The 20,136-nt window shown below is 30.6% G+C and overlaps 1 protein-coding gene across 1 annotated transcript in view; it reads left to right on the top strand.

Moving 5' to 3' along the window:
- The window catches only part of LOC111700830 (glutamate receptor ionotropic, kainate 1), a 24,343-nt gene extending 4,250 nt beyond the window's left edge, over window positions 1-20,093 (top strand). The window contains exons 5-33 of the mRNA XM_023471884.1: window positions 655-715; window positions 1,848-1,908; window positions 4,039-4,118; window positions 4,891-4,944; window positions 5,368-5,435; window positions 5,630-5,707; window positions 6,454-6,571; window positions 7,000-7,085; window positions 7,659-7,752; window positions 8,348-8,445; window positions 9,174-9,272; window positions 11,101-11,170; window positions 11,359-11,414; window positions 12,085-12,157; window positions 12,303-12,374; window positions 12,586-12,687; window positions 13,538-13,621; window positions 14,208-14,308; window positions 15,017-15,114; window positions 15,173-15,267; window positions 16,234-16,292; window positions 16,633-16,709; window positions 16,798-16,858; window positions 17,657-17,762; window positions 18,524-18,621; window positions 18,897-18,966; window positions 19,043-19,111; window positions 19,747-19,868; window positions 20,084-20,093. Coding sequence (XP_023327652.1) covers window positions 655-715; window positions 1,848-1,908; window positions 4,039-4,118; window positions 4,891-4,944; window positions 5,368-5,435; window positions 5,630-5,707; window positions 6,454-6,571; window positions 7,000-7,085; window positions 7,659-7,752; window positions 8,348-8,445; window positions 9,174-9,272; window positions 11,101-11,170; window positions 11,359-11,414; window positions 12,085-12,157; window positions 12,303-12,374; window positions 12,586-12,687; window positions 13,538-13,621; window positions 14,208-14,308; window positions 15,017-15,114; window positions 15,173-15,267; window positions 16,234-16,292; window positions 16,633-16,709; window positions 16,798-16,858; window positions 17,657-17,762; window positions 18,524-18,621; window positions 18,897-18,966; window positions 19,043-19,111; window positions 19,747-19,868; window positions 20,084-20,093 — 2,320 coding nt within the window. The remainder of the gene's footprint in view (window positions 1-654; window positions 716-1,847; window positions 1,909-4,038; window positions 4,119-4,890; window positions 4,945-5,367; window positions 5,436-5,629; window positions 5,708-6,453; window positions 6,572-6,999; window positions 7,086-7,658; window positions 7,753-8,347; window positions 8,446-9,173; window positions 9,273-11,100; window positions 11,171-11,358; window positions 11,415-12,084; window positions 12,158-12,302; window positions 12,375-12,585; window positions 12,688-13,537; window positions 13,622-14,207; window positions 14,309-15,016; window positions 15,115-15,172; window positions 15,268-16,233; window positions 16,293-16,632; window positions 16,710-16,797; window positions 16,859-17,656; window positions 17,763-18,523; window positions 18,622-18,896; window positions 18,967-19,042; window positions 19,112-19,746; window positions 19,869-20,083) is intronic.
- The last annotated feature ends 43 nt before the right edge of the window (window positions 20,094-20,136 follow it).

Here is a 20,136-nt window from a genome sequence, read left to right on the forward strand (position 1 = left end):
CATCAATAGTATTACCACAATATTCTTATGTAATAGAAGATTAATTCATCAATAGTATTACCACAATATTCTTATGTAATAGAAGATTAATTCCTCAATAGTATTACCACAATAGTCTTATGTTATAGAAGATTTATTCATCAATAGTATTACCACAATATTCTTATGTTATAGAAGATTAATTCATCAATAATATTACCACAATATTCTTGTGTAATAGAAGATTAATTTATCAATAGTATTAACACAATATTTTTATGTAATAGAAGATTAATACATCAATAGTATTACAACAATATTCTTATATAATAGAAGATTAATTCATCAATAGTATTACCACAATATTCTTATGTAATAGAAGATTAATACATCAATAGTATTACCACAATATTCTTATGTAATTGCAGATAATTCCAGGCTACGCACACAAAGTCTTTCAATAGTATATTAGATACTTTAGCGAAGAAAACAAGATTATAGCTGCAGGGAGCCAGAAATGTAAGAAAAGAAGGTTGTACAGTCGTCACTGAAAATTCATACCATGAGGATAGCCCCGTAAATATGCAATATGCAACAGCAACTTTTCTCTTATACATTGTTTCATTGTTTTGCATTTGATGTCAATTTTGTTTAAACAATGTTGTTTATGAATAGAACTCTTGTTTATGATATTCAGTACGTGCCAAAAGATGATTCATTCAGAACAACTAACAAGGTATGGAATAAAAACAATTTTATTCTTTTAAATGTAGAAGAATATCATTTTACATACAGGGTGTCCCAAATAAACACTCTTAAAGGTACTGCAGATCTTATCCTGGTGCGATTTCAATACTATTAACACTATAGTTTTGGCTTGGTTGAAAGCTGATATCGAGATCTTTGGAAAAGAAAAAAAATCAATATTTTGAAATGTTAGAATAAAAGATACTAAATATGTGAAACGGATTAAAACTATTCTTTTAAAAGAATTTCACAATTCCTTCTTGATATTTTCATTCAGATGTACTTTACGGTACATTTAGCAGTAATGCACTTTTGCACTTTTGTGCACAACTGTAATTTTTATCTTTAATTCAACTTTTACTTGATTCAAGTCAATAGATTTTAGATTAAATAAATTGATATAGTAATTATATAAATCTGAGGATTGACATATATATATAAAACATAATATAAATTGGTGTACAATCTTAGGATATTAAACATTTTTTAAAAATCCATTTCAACATTAATGTAACATGGCAAACTTCAAACTGTCATTCATAACTTCCACAATGTCATTGCTGGAGATTGGGCTCCATCACAGATATTAGGGATTTTGGAAGCGTCGAAAGTGTCAAAGAAAGTTAGTTTTTGCCACAAATTCGAACTTTTCAATCCCTATATCTTTGCAACCCAATGTGGAAGACTTTTGATATTTTTAAACTATGAATTCTGTAAGATCAAATAGTCTTAGTTTGAAATATCAAAGGTTTACACCGTCAAATTAGAGAATTTAAGTTTGTGACCAAAACTCAGTTTCTTTAACCATGATGAGAGCTAGAGTACAGCATTTTTTGGTACACCCTGCATTATTTATGAAAATAACAAATATATGAAGAAAATCAACCACAGATTTAAATTCCTTACATATATCCTTCCAGCTAAATGTAAACTTTTGATATTTTAAACTTTGACTGTATGATCGGGCAAAAGTATAATAGTTGAAGTATCAAAGGTCTGCAGTATCAGGTTGCAAAGATATAAGGATTTGAAAATTAGTGTTTGATGAGAGTAATCATGTCCTTTTTGTACAATTCAATTTAGCTTTTCCGTAAAATATTTTTAATAAATATGTTGTTTAGATATGTACACAAGTAGGGTATGGAGTGCAAGCAATATTTGGACCAAACGACCTCATACTTGGTAAGACAACTCACGTTAAACTAATGTTCGCATAAGACAACTCACGTTAAACTAATGTTTGCACCATATTTTTGTTCATTATCAGTAATTAAACAAAGCATGATGAACCTTTTATAATAATGATTTAAAAAAATTTTGTTTATGGAAAAATACATAAAAAAGACGGAAAGAAATTGCAGTTATAAGGTAAAACTCACCTCCTTGAAATCGGAACTTTTGTCTGTAGTATCATTAATTTTGACCGCTTCATCTTTATATTCATTGTGTACACTTTTTAACTTGAGGATAGATTGATCCAGTAATATGCAGACTCTACATAAGATGGAGATCAATTCTTGATCTCGAGATTCTAAATTGTCGTTAAATATTCTAGAAATGTTTATATCTAAAGTTTCTGTGGTATAAATCTTCATTTCTTTCCTTAAAACTAATTTATATTCCACAACTGTTTCCATTTTATTGCAATGGACAGATCTGAAAGTTTTGGATTCTCTCGATAAAGATAATTACCTCGTCATAGGGTACATTTTGTAAAACAATCTTGCTAAGGTCATAATATTTAGCTGGGTTGAATTTTTAATTGAATTTTGAAGAAACATTTCTCGTTGTGGGGCAATAAAGTGACATTATCGACCTGTTATTAAATAAGTTGAGTAAAACTGAATATATCTATATTTATTACTTATGGGTATTATGCTTGCGAAAAAGTGTTTGCTGGGATTACTACTTTTACAACGATCAAAATGAAAGTATTTTTACACCAAACGTAGTGAAACAAACAGACTAGAAAGAGTGAAAATCTCGGCATTATTTTAATTTTTAGATAACTTTTGACTTAATTCCTTGAGAGTTCCCAATTTACAGTTTAGATTAAAATTTAGAACTGATTGATAATATTTTCTTTATCGAAAATCAATTTAATATATCTGTATATATATATAGACTATTTAACTTAAACATTTTTTAGGATTTCATAAGAAAAAAAAAACAAAAAAGAATTATCTGATTTATGTACTTTTTTCAAAGTTTGGACTTCTCAACCTCTATCATGTTCTATCTATGTTTTATGTTCTCATGTTATATCCATGTTTTAGGTTCTATGTTCTATCCTTGTTTCAGTTCTCATGTTATATCCATGTTTTAGGTTCTATGTTCTATCCTTGTTTTAGGTTCTCATATTCTATCCTTGTTTTAGGTTCTCATGTTCTATCCATGTTTTAGGTTCTCCTGTTATATCCTTGTTTTAGGTTCTCCTGTTATATCCTTGTTTTAGGTTCTCATATTCTATCCTTGTTTTAGGTTCTTATGTTCTATCCTTGTTTTAGGTTCTTATGTTCTATCCTTGTTTTAGGTTCTCATGTTCTATCCTTGTTTTAGGTTCTCCTGTTCTATCCATGTTTTAGGTTCTCATGTTCTATCCATGTTTTAGGTTCTCCTCTTCTACCCTTGTTTTAGGTTCTCATGTTCTATCCCTGTTTCAGGTTCTCCTGTTCTATCCTTGTTTTAGGTTCTCATGTTCTATCCATGTTTTAGGTTCTCCTGTTCTATCCTTGTTTTAGGTTCTCATGTTGTATCCCTGTTTAGGTTCTTATGTTCTATTCTTGTTTTAGGTTCTCCTGTTCTATCCGTGTTTTAGGTTCTTGTGTTATATCCCTGTTTTAGGTTCTCATGTTCTATCCTTGTTTTAGGTCCTCATGTTCAATCCTTGTTCTAGGTTCTCATGTTCTATCCATGTTTTAGGTTCTCCTGTTCTATCCTTGTTTTAGGTTCTTATGTTCTATCCTTGTTTTAGGTTCTCCTGTTCTATCCATGTTTTAGGTTCTCATGTTCTATCCATGTTTTAGGTTCTCCTGTTCTATCCTTGTTTTAGGTTCTCATGTTCTATCCTTGTTTTAGGTTCTCATGTTCTATCCATATTTTAGGTTCTCCTGTTCTATCCTTGTTTTAGGTTCTTATGTTCTATCCTCGTTTTAGGTTCTCATGTTATATCCATGTTTTAGGTTCTCATGTTCTATCCTCGTTTTAGGTTATCATGTTATATCCTTGTTTTAGGTTCTCATGTTATATCCTTGTTTTAGGTTCTCATGTTCTATCCTTGTTTTAGGTTCTCATGTTATATCCGTGTTTTAGGTTCTCATGTGCAATCTTTGTGTGATGCCTTAGATATCCCTCACCTTGAAGCCAGGATAGATATAGATCATGGATATAAGGTAGGAAAGATAAACATCATGGACATAAGGTAGGATTTACATACATCATGGATATAAGGTAGGAAAGATATACATCATGGATATAAGGTAGGATTTATATACATCATGGATATAAGGTAGGAAAGATGTACATCATGGATATTATAGGATAGATATAGATTATGGATATAAGGTAGGATAGATATAGATCATGGATATAAGGTAGGATAGATATAGATCATGGATTTAAGGTAGGATTTATATACATCATGGATATAAGGTAGGAAAGATGTACATCATGGATATTATAGGATAGATATACATCATGGATATAAGGTAGGAAAGATATACATCATGGATGTAAGGTAGGAAAGATATACATCATGGATATTATAGGATAGATATACATCATGGATATAAGGTAGGAAAGATATACATCATGGATTTAATAGGATAATTATACATCATGGATATAAGGTAGGATAGATATACATCATGGATATAAGGTAGGATTTATATACATCATGGATATAAAAGGTAGGATAGATATACATCATGGATATAAGGTTTAACAGGTCTAAGATTGTCACATTATAGTTTCATGTAAAGTAGAATGAATTTTCACATTCAAAACAAACAAAATTAAATGTATCTGATATCATTTTTTAGATAATTTTTAATAAACGATCGCCTATTATGTTTATATTAATATACTAGCTAGTGTGGCTAGTTAGAAAATGGATAAAATTAAATGAAAAAATACGGGGATCATTTTTTAATTCATTTGTTTTAGGAGTCGTCACTTAATCTTCACCCGTCCCAGGAACTGATGAACATAGCCTACAAGGTAAAGAACAGTTAAAGGGACTACAAGCGTATTATGAGTTACCCTTCATGCAAAGATGACAATGTCCGATTCACAACGGTACCCTTGAAACCTTTATTCAATTAAGGTATAGCCGTCTCTTTTCTTCTTTAAAGTGTTTAATACTTATAATTTTTATCATATTTCTGCAGTTTAAAATTTTCAATAAAAAGTTAAATTTCAAATTTCATTAAATGTGTTTTAAAGGTTTTTAATTTTGTAAAAAAAATTTAAATTCTTGAAAATCCGCGATTTATTTTTTAAAAATCCGAAAAAAATTTTTCTTCTTTGTTATAAAATGTAAACAAAAAAAACATGTTCACAATTTAAATAGAAGATGGGTGCGACGCGCCCTAAAAGCCTATTGTGAGATAAATTATGAAATTAAATCCTGAATTTTCCCAGGATTTAATGATGTTCCTAAACTGGACTAGAGCTGCAATTCTTTACGAAGATGAATATGGGTTAATAAGGTATAAAAGATTTTATCTTTGTTCTGTAAAAGTTTATGTATAAAATATTAAGAACCTAGAAGTAATATACAAGACTAGTCAGACCCCCACCAATGAAAAACCTAGAAGAATAATCTATCTATTTTCAAGGTTACAGGACCTAGTCACGTCCCCGCCTGCCAAGAACCTAGAAGTATAATCTATCTATTTTCTAGGTTACAAGACCTAGTTAGATCCCCGCCTGCTAAGAACCTAGAAGTATACATCAGACAAACTAAACCTTCAAACTACAGGAACAAAACAAAATATAGATTAATACAGATTTATTTAAACATCTTAACATTATCGGCCAACGCTTCACCTTAATAACGAAATACTATGTTACTTTATTATCCCTAGGAAAAATATCATCTTGAAATTCTCTTTAACGCCTAGGAGTAGGGTACAGGGTTACAGGGTTACAGACAGGTAAAAATGTCGGTCAATGTAAAAAATCTAAAATATTCAATAAATATTTTGGCGATATATCATGTTACTTTTTATCGGTTGGAAAAAAAGTAACTTCACACCCTGCATTAGAAGTTTTCGTGAAGTATTGTGTAACAAAAATGTTCGATAAAACCGCCTTAGAATAATACCTAATTTGTTTTTTCATTAAATTAAATATTTTGACAAAATTAGGGAGTTTGTACAGTGAGAACCAAAATACTCCGGAATAGGACTCAAGTTATGACTTTAAATAGTCCAATGAATTTGCGGCACAGTAATTGTGCAATGTAAACAGACCCATTTCATTTAATAAGTGATTCAATAACTTATAGTTAAAGCTATTTTCTTTATAAAAGAAATATTAAATGCACTTATGTCGTCTTCCTATTCTGCAGTTTTCTGGTCATCACTGTAGGTAATACATGCCTGCATTCTGCAATCTTAAACTTGAGTTTATTTCTTATTTTGTTGTACTTTGCATAGATTTTAAAATGAAAATATAAAATTCTAATTTTATTATTCCTTGAAATTGAAGTTTGTTTTGATGCAGGACTGTTCTACGTGAGATAAAGAAGAAGGAAATATTTAATATAATTGTGGATACAAGTCTTGAGAATATTGCAGACTTTTTTAGAGCTATTCTACAACTACAGATGAATAATCATTTAGTAAGAAAATCTCTTATCATTTAAAAACAGCGAATCGCGCATTGTACATTTTATATACTGTCTTATAGGATAAAATTGAAAATTTATAATCTTATTATTTGAAATTAGATGGTTTTATATCATAGAATTAAATTTTAATTCAATAAAATTAAACATCTTTAAAAGATTTATTTATAGTTGTTTAAGTTCATAAACTTCTTTTCCTTCGAATTTAACTTTATTACTTTATAAACGATTAATAAAATTTGAATAAATCTAATGAAAAATAATTGAATAATTGTTTTTTCCATTCTCTTATGTAATAGAAGATTAATTCATCAATAGTATTACCACAATATTCTTATGTAATAGAAGATTAATACATCAATAGTATTACCACAATATTCTTATGTAATAAACAACATATTTATAAAATGTATTATTTTTAGTATCATTACACTTTCACGTCGTTTGATATTGAAGCAATGGACCTGGAGGACTTCAAGTATAATCAAGTTAATATTACAGCTTTCAGGTTAGTTTAGGTCACGTGGTTTTGGTTTAAAAGGGTCTGTACACGTAATTTTAAGTGATCCTCCATTTAAAGAGGAGTATGTCCGAATTAAAGTGCTACCCTTTAAACCTGATCAAGGAATATGGCAGGAAGCCCCAAGGAACATAATGTTCAGCAATAATATGAGATATCTATACCACGCACCCCTGACCCTTTGGTAAAAGTAAATTCAACCTAAAGTCTGATCGCGTCAACCTTGTTGCACCGGCTAGTCCTATTGAGTGTCTGCTTTATTTTCCCAATGTCCGGAGTTCAAAATGGAACCGGAAAGGTTGACCCGGCTTGAAAATTCAAATGTACTACGGCTGCCCGTGATAAAATTCTTACTGGACCGGACTCAGATTAAAGGGTATCGTTGTGAATCAGACATGCCACCCTACAAATGGTGGGTCGCTTTGGATTACGTGTACGTACAATTTAGGATCTTTTTCCTTTTTCAAAAATTTGTTTTAACCAAAAATAGATTATTTTAATCCAACATTTGTCAGTCCTGATATTCTATTTTTAGATTTTATTTAATTTTTAAACTTTTAGGTTTGTAGATGCTGGTACGGAGAGGGTAAAAAGTGTTCTTAAAGAAATGGAAAATTTTCATCCGATTGGTTCATCAATAATTACGAAACCAGGGGTAGGATATTTATTTTTTTTCTATGGAGGAGAGGAATTTTTAAACAAGAATAAAAAAATAAAACATGAAAATGAAACACTAAATGGGTTTAGGTGTGAAAATCCAATGGCACATATGCGTTAAAAGTAGAATATATATACTATTTTGTACTTTATCAATCATGATCACTTCATGGTAAATACAGTGAAACCCTTAATAACGAATACATCGGAAGAATTTATCATATGTCGTCTTGACAATTTTTCAATGAGTTTTATACTATATTACGTAAATTTAAGTATTTGCGAAAATAATTAAATAGCCATGAATATGCGGTAACGGTTTTAGAGAGTTCCATATAATCATTTTATTAAAAAAAACTAAATATCTGCAACATTCCATTATCAGAAAGTGAAGAATACGACATTTGATGAATTCTTTCGATGTATTCTTTATTAATGGTTTCACTGTTTTATTATGGACGTACAAAAAGTTATCAAAGCCAAATATCGAGACAATAACCAAAGTGATATGAATAGTTTTGATTCACGAGGGGTCGCTGTTACTTGTTGAAAGTCTGTTCTTCCTTTTTTCATGAAAGTTTACAATATTCTAGATGATCAGCACAGAGCCAGCCATGATGTTTGACAGTGTTTATGTTTTCACCAAAGGATTAGAAATGGCTCTAGTCGAGGGTCCAGAACTGCAAATTAGGTTAGTCCAGGGCCCGGAAATACAAATTAGGCTAGTCCAGGGCCCAAAACTACAAATTAGGTTAGTCCAAGGCCCAGAACTACAAATTAGGTAAGTCCAGGGTCCAGAACTTAAAAAAAGGTTAGTTCAAGGTTCATAAGTTGAAATTAGGTTAGTCTTTAGAGTTCAGAACTAGAAATCAGTTATCCTAGGGTCCAGAACTACAAAAACAGGTTAGTCCAGGGTCCAAACTACAAAAACAGGTTAGGACAGGGTCCAAACTACAAAAACAGGTTAGTGCAGGGTCCAGAACTACAAATCAGGTTCGTCCAGGGTCAAGAACTACACAGGTTAGTCCAGGGTCCAGAACTACAAAAAAAGGCTAGCCCAGGGTCCAGAACTACACAAATCAGATTAGTCCAGGGTCCAGAACTTCAGAACAGGTTAGTCCAGGGTCCAGTACTACAAAATCAGGTTAGTCCAGGGTCCAGAACTACAAAAACAGATGAGCCCGGGGTCCAGAACTACAAATCAGGTTCGTCCAGGGTCCAGAACTAGACAGGTTAGTCCAGGGTCCAGAACTACAAAAACAGGCTAGCCCAGGGTCCAGAACTACACAAATCAGGTAAGTCCAGGGTCCAGTACTTCAAAAACAGTTTAGTCCAGAGCCCTAAACCACAAATCAAGTTTTCTAATTATATTATCATTAGTATATTTTATCTTCATTTTTATCATTATCATGATTTCAGGAACTTGTCCTGCGAGGATGAATTACCGTGGAAAGAAGGTTCTACCCTGATCAATTTTATTAACAGTGTTCAGATAGATGGTCTTACTGGGCCTATCAGGTTAGTAGGAAATGGGCCATGCACGAATTTTCATGTGACCCTTCATAATAATTAATTTTTTAAATATTCTTCAGATCAAGGATGATTCAGGTATCCTTATTTTTCTAGTTTAAAATTGTGTAAAAAAGTTTTAAAAAGTTGTAGCATTAGACAGATCATATTCAACAATTACGCAACCAATCTGAAAACGATTATATCCCACAGGAGCCTGAGAATCTCAGGTTTGCTCATATAGTTTTCTTATTTTGCATTTTGTATTTTTAATAGATATAATTGATAATATTATTACAAATAGTCCGTATAGTCCGTAGTACGTCACAATAACTTCAGCCAATGGCAGTGCAGTATTGTTGTACTACGGACTACACGGATTAAATGTAATAATATTATCAATTATATCTATTAAAAATGCAAAATAAAAATTAAACAATTATAATAGGAGTAAACCTGAGATTTTCAGGTTGCTGTGAGATATAGTCGTTTTCAGATTGGTTGCGTAATTGTTGAATATGATCTGTTTAATGCTACAACTACAAAATCTGACATATGTCCTTTTTGGTATAATTTTGGCACAGTTTTATGTCAATTTCTCGAGACAGAAACATAAGATATATGTCTTATAGGTATTGTTCTAAACCTAAAACTCTTAGGCTTTATCCTATACCCCCTTTCATTTTCCTGTACAGTCCCTTTAACGATTATTTAAACTCTACAAAATCTGGTTTCTTTGTCCTGGGATTTCTTTAAACCTTTCCTTTACATTGTTTATCTTGGTTTTGAAGTTAGGATGGTATAAACTATAAAGAAAGGATGATGATAAGTAAGGTTGGTATAAACTATAAAGAAAGGATGATGATAAAGTTAGAGAACTTTTACAATCTATTGTTTGTAAAAAACCTCAAGGATAACATGATCTGAAGGAATAAAAGAGAATTTATTTCTATTTCAAGGATATTCTATTTCAAGAATATTCTATTTCATGGATATTCTATTTCAATGATATTCTATTTCATGGATATTCTATTTCAAGGATATTCTATTTCAAGGATATTCTATTTCAAGGATATTATATTTCAAGGATATTCTATTTCATGGATATTCTATTTCAAGGATATTCTATTTCATGGATATTCTAGTTCAAGGATATTCTATTTCAAGGATATTATATTTGAAGGATATTTTATTTCAAGGATATTCTATTTCAAGGATATTTATACTTCAAGGATATTCTATTTCATGGATATTCTAGTTCACTTCTATTCCATTTCAAGGATGTTCTATTTCAATGATATTATTATGTGATAGCTTTTACATGTCTTCTTTTAGTAGAAATTCACAAGTCACGTTGTTGAGAAACCACAACTTAAAATAATCAGTTTTCAAAATTACTAACATGAATATATAATTCATGCTTGATCAAACAACAACTTTGAAGTGTACCGTTGTGAATCAGAAATTGCCATCTTTACCCGGAAAGTCAGTTTAAATGACGCTGACAGTCTCTTTCTGTAATTGTATACTTTTGTGAGAGTAAAACCTTTTTTTGCCAGTTTGGACAATTTACATTTAAACATTTCTAGAAGGGGTACAGCAGGTTCCCACAGCCTCCTCTCACACTTAGATAAGAAGATTTGAAGAACATTCCTAAACTGGTTCATCAGTTTCTTCACTGAGATCAGTTTACTAAACTTACACTAATCCTTCACATTTATGTTCTCCATGGTAGCAGTTATTATTATGACTCCTTCTATAAAAACTGTGAGAGTAAAACCTTTTTTTGCCAGTTTGGACAATTTACATGTATACTTTTTGTAATAATTTTTTTCAGGTTTAAAGAGGGGAAAAGACACGAATTCAAACTTGATATCCTCAAGCTGAAAAGGGATGTTTTAGAGAAGGTATAAAATGATAATATATCGATAATGCATAATGTCAATAAAGTTTTAAGAATCATTCATGATCAAATCATATAAACATCATATTATGATAATAATTCTAGACATAATTAAAAAAGATGTAGTAAAAATAATAACAATAATGCTAAAAGTAACAAAAGGATGATATTAGTAATAATAATGATACCTAGGTTGGAGAGTGGAGTTCATTAACTAGATTGAATATCACGGATAAATATGCTTTCAGGAAAACTAAATGAATAATCACAGTAGACCCCCCCCCCCTTCACAATGGTTTCCAAAAACCCTGAAGAACTTTACTCTGTAATTTTCATGGGGAAAATCATAAACTTCATTTAAAATAAAATAGAAAACCCAATGTTGCAATTGAATCGAAAAATTGATCAACCTCTATACATTATTGTCCAATAATTTGAATAAATCTGGTATAGCTCTGTGTAACTAGGCATTCTTATATTTCAACTTTTGATTATGGACTTTCAAAATGTTCAAAATTTTACGAAAATCAAAAATTTGTAAAGACAAAGGAAATGAGTTTTTGCAACAAACTCAAATTTTCTAATTCCTATATTTTTGCAACCTGATGATGTAAACCTTTAATATTTCAAACTTATGTTATTAGATCAAACAGAATTCATAGTTTGAAATAACAAATGTCTACGACTTCGGGTTGCAAAGATACACGGATTAAAAAAATTGAGTTTGTGGCAAGAACTCTTCTTTGTGTAATTCTGAGCATTCATAAACCTTCGCTGAGGTCATATGATCAAACACTTTGGGCCCGAACGTTTTGACGTTTTAACGTTTGGTGGATACAAACAGACAGACAAGCACATAATATATATATAGATATAGATCATAGATTCCCTCTGGTTTACTCATGGTTTATGGAGTAGTGAAGGGAGACCATCCAATATAACTCTCAGGGTCCTCTCTAGAATAGAGGAACCTTTTGTTATGTTTAAAAAGGTAAAAAAAAGTGAAAAAATGATCTTACTTTGTTTACAGTTGTAATTCTATTGTTTAACTTTTGAAAAATAAAAAAAAGGTTTATTTACGATGTTTTTGGTCTTTTTGTAAATTTTTGCTAAATTTGAATTAAACCTTTGTTTAGCCGAGTGCGGAGGGTGAAGTACTTTATGGAAATAATCGGTTTGAAGGGTTTTGTGTTGATCTTTTAGAACAGGTAATTTAGAATAACATTTAGCCATGTACTGTTTGTTTGTTCGTATGTCAGATCATAACTGAGGAACCGACCGATTTGCCTCAAATTTTTATTGGGGAACTCGTTAGAATCACGGGAATGTTCTTATTTTGGTTTTAAAATTTCAAGTTAAGTGGTTTGACTTTTATGCTTTATTCCCAAGCTAAAAATAATAAAAATATTTTCTATTTAGATAGCAAACCAGGTAGGGTTCAAGTATTATATTGAACTAGTGCCCGACAATAACTACGGAGCCCTTAACCTTACAACCGGCAAGTGGAACGGTCTTGTCAGGGTAAGTGAATATCAAACATAATCCTATTGTAAAGGAGGGTTTATGCTTTTTGAAAGAAGGTTCGGGAAATACAGTCCTATTCTTAAAAACCCCGGAATACTATTGATTGATAAACTTCAAAGTCGTTTTTTACCATAGCAATAGGTTTCGGCATTAATAAAATATATAAATAATGGTATCACTGATCATTCGTCCATCATCGTCGTCCTGCATCAAAGGGGTTTCAAAAAATTCCAATTTTAATTTATCTCCAAACACATTCAAATGAGTTTTTGTTTTTGGAATTTATGGTGGGGAATGCTGATATTGCTGATATTGTTTATGAATTATGGAGGAGAATGCTGATATTACTGATATTGTTTAGGAATTAATGGAGGGGAATGCTGATATTGTTTAGGAATTAATGGAGAGGAATGCTGATATTGCTGATATTGTTTAGGAATTAATATTGCTGATATTGTTTAGGAATTAATGGAGGGGAATGCTAATATTGCTGATATTGTTTAGGAATTAATGGAGGGGAATGCTGATATTGCTGATATTGCTTAGGAATTAATGGAGAGGAATGCTGATATTGCTGATATTGTTTAGGAATTAATGCAGGGGAATGCTGATATTGCTGATATTGTTTAGGAATTAATGGAGGGGAATGCTGATATTGCTGATATTGTTTAGGAATTAATGGAGGGGAATGCTGATATTGCTAATATTGTTTAGGAATTAATGAAGGGGAATGCTGATATTGCTAATATTGTCTAGGAATTAATGAAGGGGAATGCTGAATGCTTATATTGCTGATATTGTTTAGGAATTAATGGAGGGGAATGCTTTTATTGCTGATATTGTTTAGGAATTAATGGAGGGGAATGCTGATATTGCTGTTGGAGCGATGACAATTAACTTCGCCAGGGAGAGTGTAATCGACTTTACTAAGGTGATTTGGGGACATCTAGCTGTTTAGAGGCGTTTAGGGAAAATATGCATTTTCAACTTTTTTTGATATTTACAAAAAATCTAGTCTTTAAACTTGTTAACATGATTTTGATATTTCCATCAAATATAATAATGATGTTATGAAGATTTAAAAGTCGACTCAACCTTTCAACTTGGAGAATACACAAAATATTAATGAAAAGTTGTCGATTTTTATATTTTTGCAAGTCCCTTTGTAAAGGATTCGATTCTTTGCCACAAATTCTGATTTTCTAATCCCTATATCTTTGCAACCCCATGTTGTAGACTTTGAATTGTTTAAACAATGAATTTTATTGAATAATCTAATAGAATAATTTTTGTTTGAAATATCAAAGATTTACACCATCTGGTTGAAACGATATACAAGGATTAGAAAATTTAAGTTTGTGGAAAAATAAATCTTTTCTTTAACAGATGAATTCGAGATATTTGGGTGTTATGATGTACGCAGAAACAATGGAGACTTGATGAGCAAATTTTAAAGCTAAAATTGGTGCTAGAAAAAACTAGTAATGTTTTCCAGGAAAATAAAAAAATTGTTTCAGCCGTTCATGAACCTGGGTATCTCTATCCTATTCAAGATCCCCAGTGGGAAACCTACCAGACTCTTCAGCTTCATGAATCCCCTAGCTATAGAGATATGGCTGTAAGCATAAACCTTTTAATTATCTTTCTTAGGGTTCTAGAGTTTTATTTACTTTTTTTTAATAAATATTTGCTATAACCTTTATAAACTTTTTTATAATGTTTATGTCCAGAGCTGAAAACTTTAGGATTAGATACCCTTAATCACATTTGCTTAATCACGGTGGAAACTTTTGATTTTCTTAATCCTTGTTTGGATTTCCCTGCTGGGTTCTCTCATTGATTGCGGGCTAAATTTCCCGGTTTCCGATAGGCTGTTCGGTTTGTTCAAATGACACTCTGATTGGTGTAATTTTAGACTCTGTCCTGGATATCAAAATACAGATTATATTAATCTGCAGATTAACAAAACAATAAGATCAAGCATTAATCTCGATATCCACAATACAAAAAATTTCAGCTCTGCCCATTTTTTTAAAATTTTCATTTTGTTCTATTCAGTGTTTATTCAAAGTTTCGGTTTCTTAATTGTATTAAAATTACCGTTTTTTTATGAATTTCAATATTTCAAATTTGACTAAATTATTTTTTCTCTTTTCTCCTTATCTTTCAGAAATAGTAGTTTTACAGTTGTGATATATTTTATATATTTGTCACAATGCAGTTTCTGTTTTCTCATATTTCTTTACTTTTAAAATAAGTCACTAATTTATTAACGTGATTTATTTGAAAATTAAAATAATATTTTTATCTGATTTTTCCCTTCTAGGTATGTTTTGGCTGCTTATGTTCTTGTCTCTTTGACTCTGTTTGTTATGGCAAGATTCTCTCCTTACGAATGGAACAATCCGCACCCCTGTGTAGTTGGTAGGCTAGGAGTTTGTGGCAAAGATTAAGTTCCTGTTTTTATATTTCCCATGTTTAGATAACGACGTGATGGAGAACCAGTTTAGTATCAACAACAGTTTCTGGTTTATTACAGGCACATTTCTCAGGCAGGGGTCAGGCCTTAATCCTAAGGTGAGAATTAGATACAATGCAGATGTTATTTGACTTTTGAAAATTAGAAAGAAAACAATTATTATCTGTGTAAAAGACCTTATTTTAAAAAATCTATGGCTGTTTCAATGTTTCAAAATTTACAGTTGTTTACAACGGTAGCCATTGGCAATGCATAAAACGTTTTTTAACGTTTAATTTAACTTTTGAACACATTCCTCCGTGCCTGTTTATCAGCTATCTGAAAAGTGATAAAAGTATTTGTGAGAAAAAAATTGATGAATTTATCCCCTTTTCAGATAAAAAAATAAGAATATCTTCCTCATTTGGGAGAATTGAATTTAATAATTTTGCCTCTGGGGATATAGGCACTCGGGACAAAACCTTTAGGAACATCTTAAGATCATAATATTTAGAGTTTTGTGGCGGATATGAATGTCGTCATCCGAGTTGTTTCTAGAGAAATCCAAGGGGGCGGATTCTATCAGCTGATTCTACTTGTGATATTTTATTCGAGATATTTCTTTCTTTATTTACTATATAGATTTAGATTTTCAATAAAGTTAATCGTTCAGAACTCTTTTTCCTGTTCAGTCGTAGCACGCCAAATTGGTGACCCCGGACTTTTGAATACGTTTTCTAAATTCTGCAACAAACAAACCACAGTTATTTCAGTTATTCAGTTATTAGTGAATATAAATTCAGCATTGAGAATAACTAACCTGTNTCATCCGAGTTGTTTCTAGAGAAATCCAAGGGGGCGGATTCTATCAGCTGATTCTACTTGTGATATTTTATTCGAGATATTTCTTTCTTTATTTACTATATAGATTTAGATTTTCAATAAAGTTAATCGTTCAGAACTCTTTTTCCTGTTCAGTCGTAGCACGCCAAAGTTTCATTCATTCATTAGTTTCATTCAACGGTTGTATGTTTTATAACAAAATACTCTTTTCCATTTTCTAGTCAATATAACTTGTTATTTAGGCCGCGTCAACTAGAATAGTTGGGGCTATCTGGTGGTTCTTCACCTTGATTATTATCAGGTGAATTATTTATTTAAATTTTCATTTTTAAACTTTTTATGCTATGTCACTTTTTAGTTTCATTTTTTATATATCGATTTATATATCGAGTGCAATTTACATTCCTTCATAAACAGCTAATGTTTTGCTATGCAACCATTCTAATTCAATCCCGCTAATCTTAAAACTTTTTAATCATGTTAATAACAGCTTTTTATAAAAGGTGTCATTTATTCTCTGATTCAATGATAACCCCGAGGGCGTATTTACTTTACTATACATCGTCAGTAGAAACATTTAAATAACATTTTAAAAAGAATATTTTCAAAAATATCATTTATTTTTAATTTGTATATTTTAGCTCGTATACTGCCAACCTTGCAGCTTTCCTAACAGTAGACAAGATGATTACACCGATAGAAAATGCCGAGGATTTAGGTTAATATTAATTTTCGTATTATCTTATTTGTTAATAATTATAATCACATATATTTTAAACAATTTTATGGAATTCAAAATTTTCTAGCACGACAGAAGGAGATATCATATGGAACTCTTAGTGGTGGTTCAACAATGACATTCTTTAGGAACATTTTCAAATATTTCATCAAACAATATTTAAATATTTTAACAGTACAATAATGTAATATTTCGTCATACTATGATCAAATATTTTAATATTACATTAAACAACATTTAAATAGTTTAAAAAACAATTCAAATATTTCATTAAAACATAACCAAACATTTCGTTCAATAAAATTTTTTTTAATTTAATTCAATTATTTTGTATAGTACAATTCATAATTTCATAAATCATGGTAAATCGGAGGTGCTGGTTAAAACTCGGTGAATTTTAACTTAAGAACCCATTTTCAATAAAGGTTGTTTTGTGATAGGATATGTTTATGTGATATATTGTTACGAATATGATATGTTTATGTGATATATTGTTAAGAATATGATATGTTTATGTGACATATTGTTACGAATATGATATGTTTATGCGATATATCGTTAAGAATATGATATGTTTTTCTGATATATTGTTACGAATATGATATGTTTATGCGATTAAGAATATGATATGTTTATGTGATATATTGTTACGAATATGATATGTTAATGTGATATATTGTTAAGAATATGATATGTTTATGTGATATATTATTAAGATATTTTGTAGAGAATAATCTATTAATATTTTGTTAATCGAAAATTTTGAAAGTGCATAATCAATAATTATTTGACAGAATACTCTCTTTATTACATATTTTTTATATTACATCTTAAAATTTTAATCATGTGGATTTGACAACATCTGAATCTCAAGTTTACATGTAACAAATTGGAATTCACTGTTTAAAAGTTTGAAATGTTCTCAGAGATTCTAAGATAAAAACCTATCAGAAGATGTGGTCCTACATGGAATACAAGAAACCTTCTGTATTTGTAAACAACTACGTAGAAGGGGTCGCCAGGGTTAAGAAGGTAAAAAGTAAAGACAATAAATAAAAATTCATAATTTTTCTCAAAATATTTGTGTACTTTATCATTTATTATTACTTCATTGTAAACTTCATTATAGACGTTATATAAAGTAATCATCGTGCTATAATGTTAAATTATCTTTAAACTATAGCTTTTCTAAAAATAATTGGATATTTCTATTTTAAACAATCAATTTAAATAAAAAATAAAATTGAATTTAACTCATATTTTTATCACATATTATCTTATCTTATCTGGAAATACCTATTGCACCAGGACATGTACACAAGCTTTTCATAAATAAATTGAACCTTCGGGATACAGAGAAAATTTAAGTCTAAAACTTTGTTACACGTCTTGCCAAAATGATTGTGTTATAAAAACTAAGTATTCCATTTCTTGACACAAAACTGTACATTGAAGATGGAAAAATCACAACAGATCTCTACAGAAAACCCACAGATAGATGCATATACCTACTTCCATCATCTTGCCACCCAGCACATATTTCTAACAACATACCTTATTCACTTGCATACAGAATTGTACGAATTTGCAGCAAACCAGAACTTAGGGATGCCCAATTATTTTTTTAATCGATTTTGATGGTTATTATATCGTTAGAACTGACGAGGGTCAACCCAGACCGAAATATATTTTAAATAAATGTGGAAATAAAATCTACTTTTTTACTCTACAGAGGTTTGGTCCATCACCATCACTGAATTTTAAAAAAACTAAATTATAATTCTATTTTTTAGGGAAATTTTGCATTTTTGATGGAATCTACAATGCTTGATTATGTTGTTCAACGGGATTGTAACCTAACACAGATCGGTGGTCTTCTAGACAGTAAAGGGTAAACGTTTTAGAAAGTTTTTAGATCATAGAAAGAATAATTTCATAATTGTTTTACTGTGTACTAGATATCTATATATATATATAATATGTGATATCTGTTTGTTTGTTTGTATGTCCGATCATAACTCAGGAACCCCTTAACCACGGGAATGTTCTTAGCTTGGTTTAAAAGGTCTAAGGTGAAAAGGTTGACTCTTATAAAGAAAACTTAAATTTCAGGCCAAGCTGGGTTCCCAAGCTAGTTTTAAAATAAACTAAAATTGGCATGTTTAGGTATGGAATTGCAACTCCAAAAGGTTCTAAATGGAGGGACCCGATATCATTGGCGATCCTAGAGTTACAGGTGCAAAACGTTTAAAATAACTTTCTGTCTTCATTTGCATTTAAAAACAAGTTTTTACGGTTTTTGATTGTATCAGGAGAAAGGAACAATCCAGATGTTGTACAATAAGTGGTGGAAGAATACAGGAGATGTGTGTACAAGACAGGTATTTGGTTCTTTGTATTTTAGATCTACATTTCCGAAACAAATAGAAACTATTTTAAAGGGACTGTCCTTGTAATTTAAATTGGCCTTCTACTTATAAAAAAAGGCATGCCCGATCATACTTTTATCTGATCAATAATGTAAAGAGAAAACAAAAAATAGTCAATTTTCAAAACAAAAATTATTCATGTTATTTCAAGCTTGGCCTTCCATTGAAAAGGGGACATACTTAGTTCACAACAATACCATTAAAACTTTCAATAATATAAAAGACATAGTTTTTTATCTTAAAAAAGTAATGTTTTAGAGAAACCAAAAATAGTCAAGTTGTAAAGATTTGATCAGATAAAAAATTTAAGGGTAACGCACGCACCTCTGCCCTTTAGTAAAAGTAAATTCAACCTATATGAAGCATAAAGTCTGATCGCGTCAACCTTGTTGCACCGACTAGTCCTGCCCATAGAGCTATGTACAGTACAAACTGGGACCTGAAAGGTTGACCCGTCTCGGAAATTCAAATGTATCACGGCTGCCCGTGAACGGTCGTTATATCAAAGTTAAAACAAAAGCTTTGATGGTTTTTGATAGACCAAAATTTTTAGCTTTTTAATTATTTTTAAATAAACATTTTTCCAGGATAAGAGTAAGGACTCTAAAGCACATCCCCTGAGTGTTCAGAATATAGGAGGAGTTTTCGTTGTTCTTCTTTGTGGACTTGCATTGGCTATCATGGTAACTTCTTCTTTTTCTGATGTAACGTCAATTTCTTTTTGTTTGACATGGAATCTAACAAAAAATCGGTTTTATTAATTACTAGCTGAAAAGCCCGGCGTTGCCCGTGAAGAAAATTTTTTTTTTAAATTTTAAACAGATTAATTATTTTTTTGAAAAAAATAATTTTCGAATTTTTTTTCAGCCAANACCCTGTTCTATTGATTATTCAGTAACATGTACATGTATTTGTATTATTTAGGAACCTATAGTACCCTCTTCTATTGATTACTCAGTAACATGTACATGTATTTA

Source organism: Eurytemora carolleeae, unplaced genomic scaffold, assembly GCF_000591075.1.
Source record: "Eurytemora carolleeae unplaced genomic scaffold, Eaff_2.0 scaffold81, whole genome shotgun sequence".
Classification (NCBI taxonomy): Eukaryota; Metazoa; Arthropoda; class Copepoda; order Calanoida; family Temoridae; genus Eurytemora; species Eurytemora carolleeae.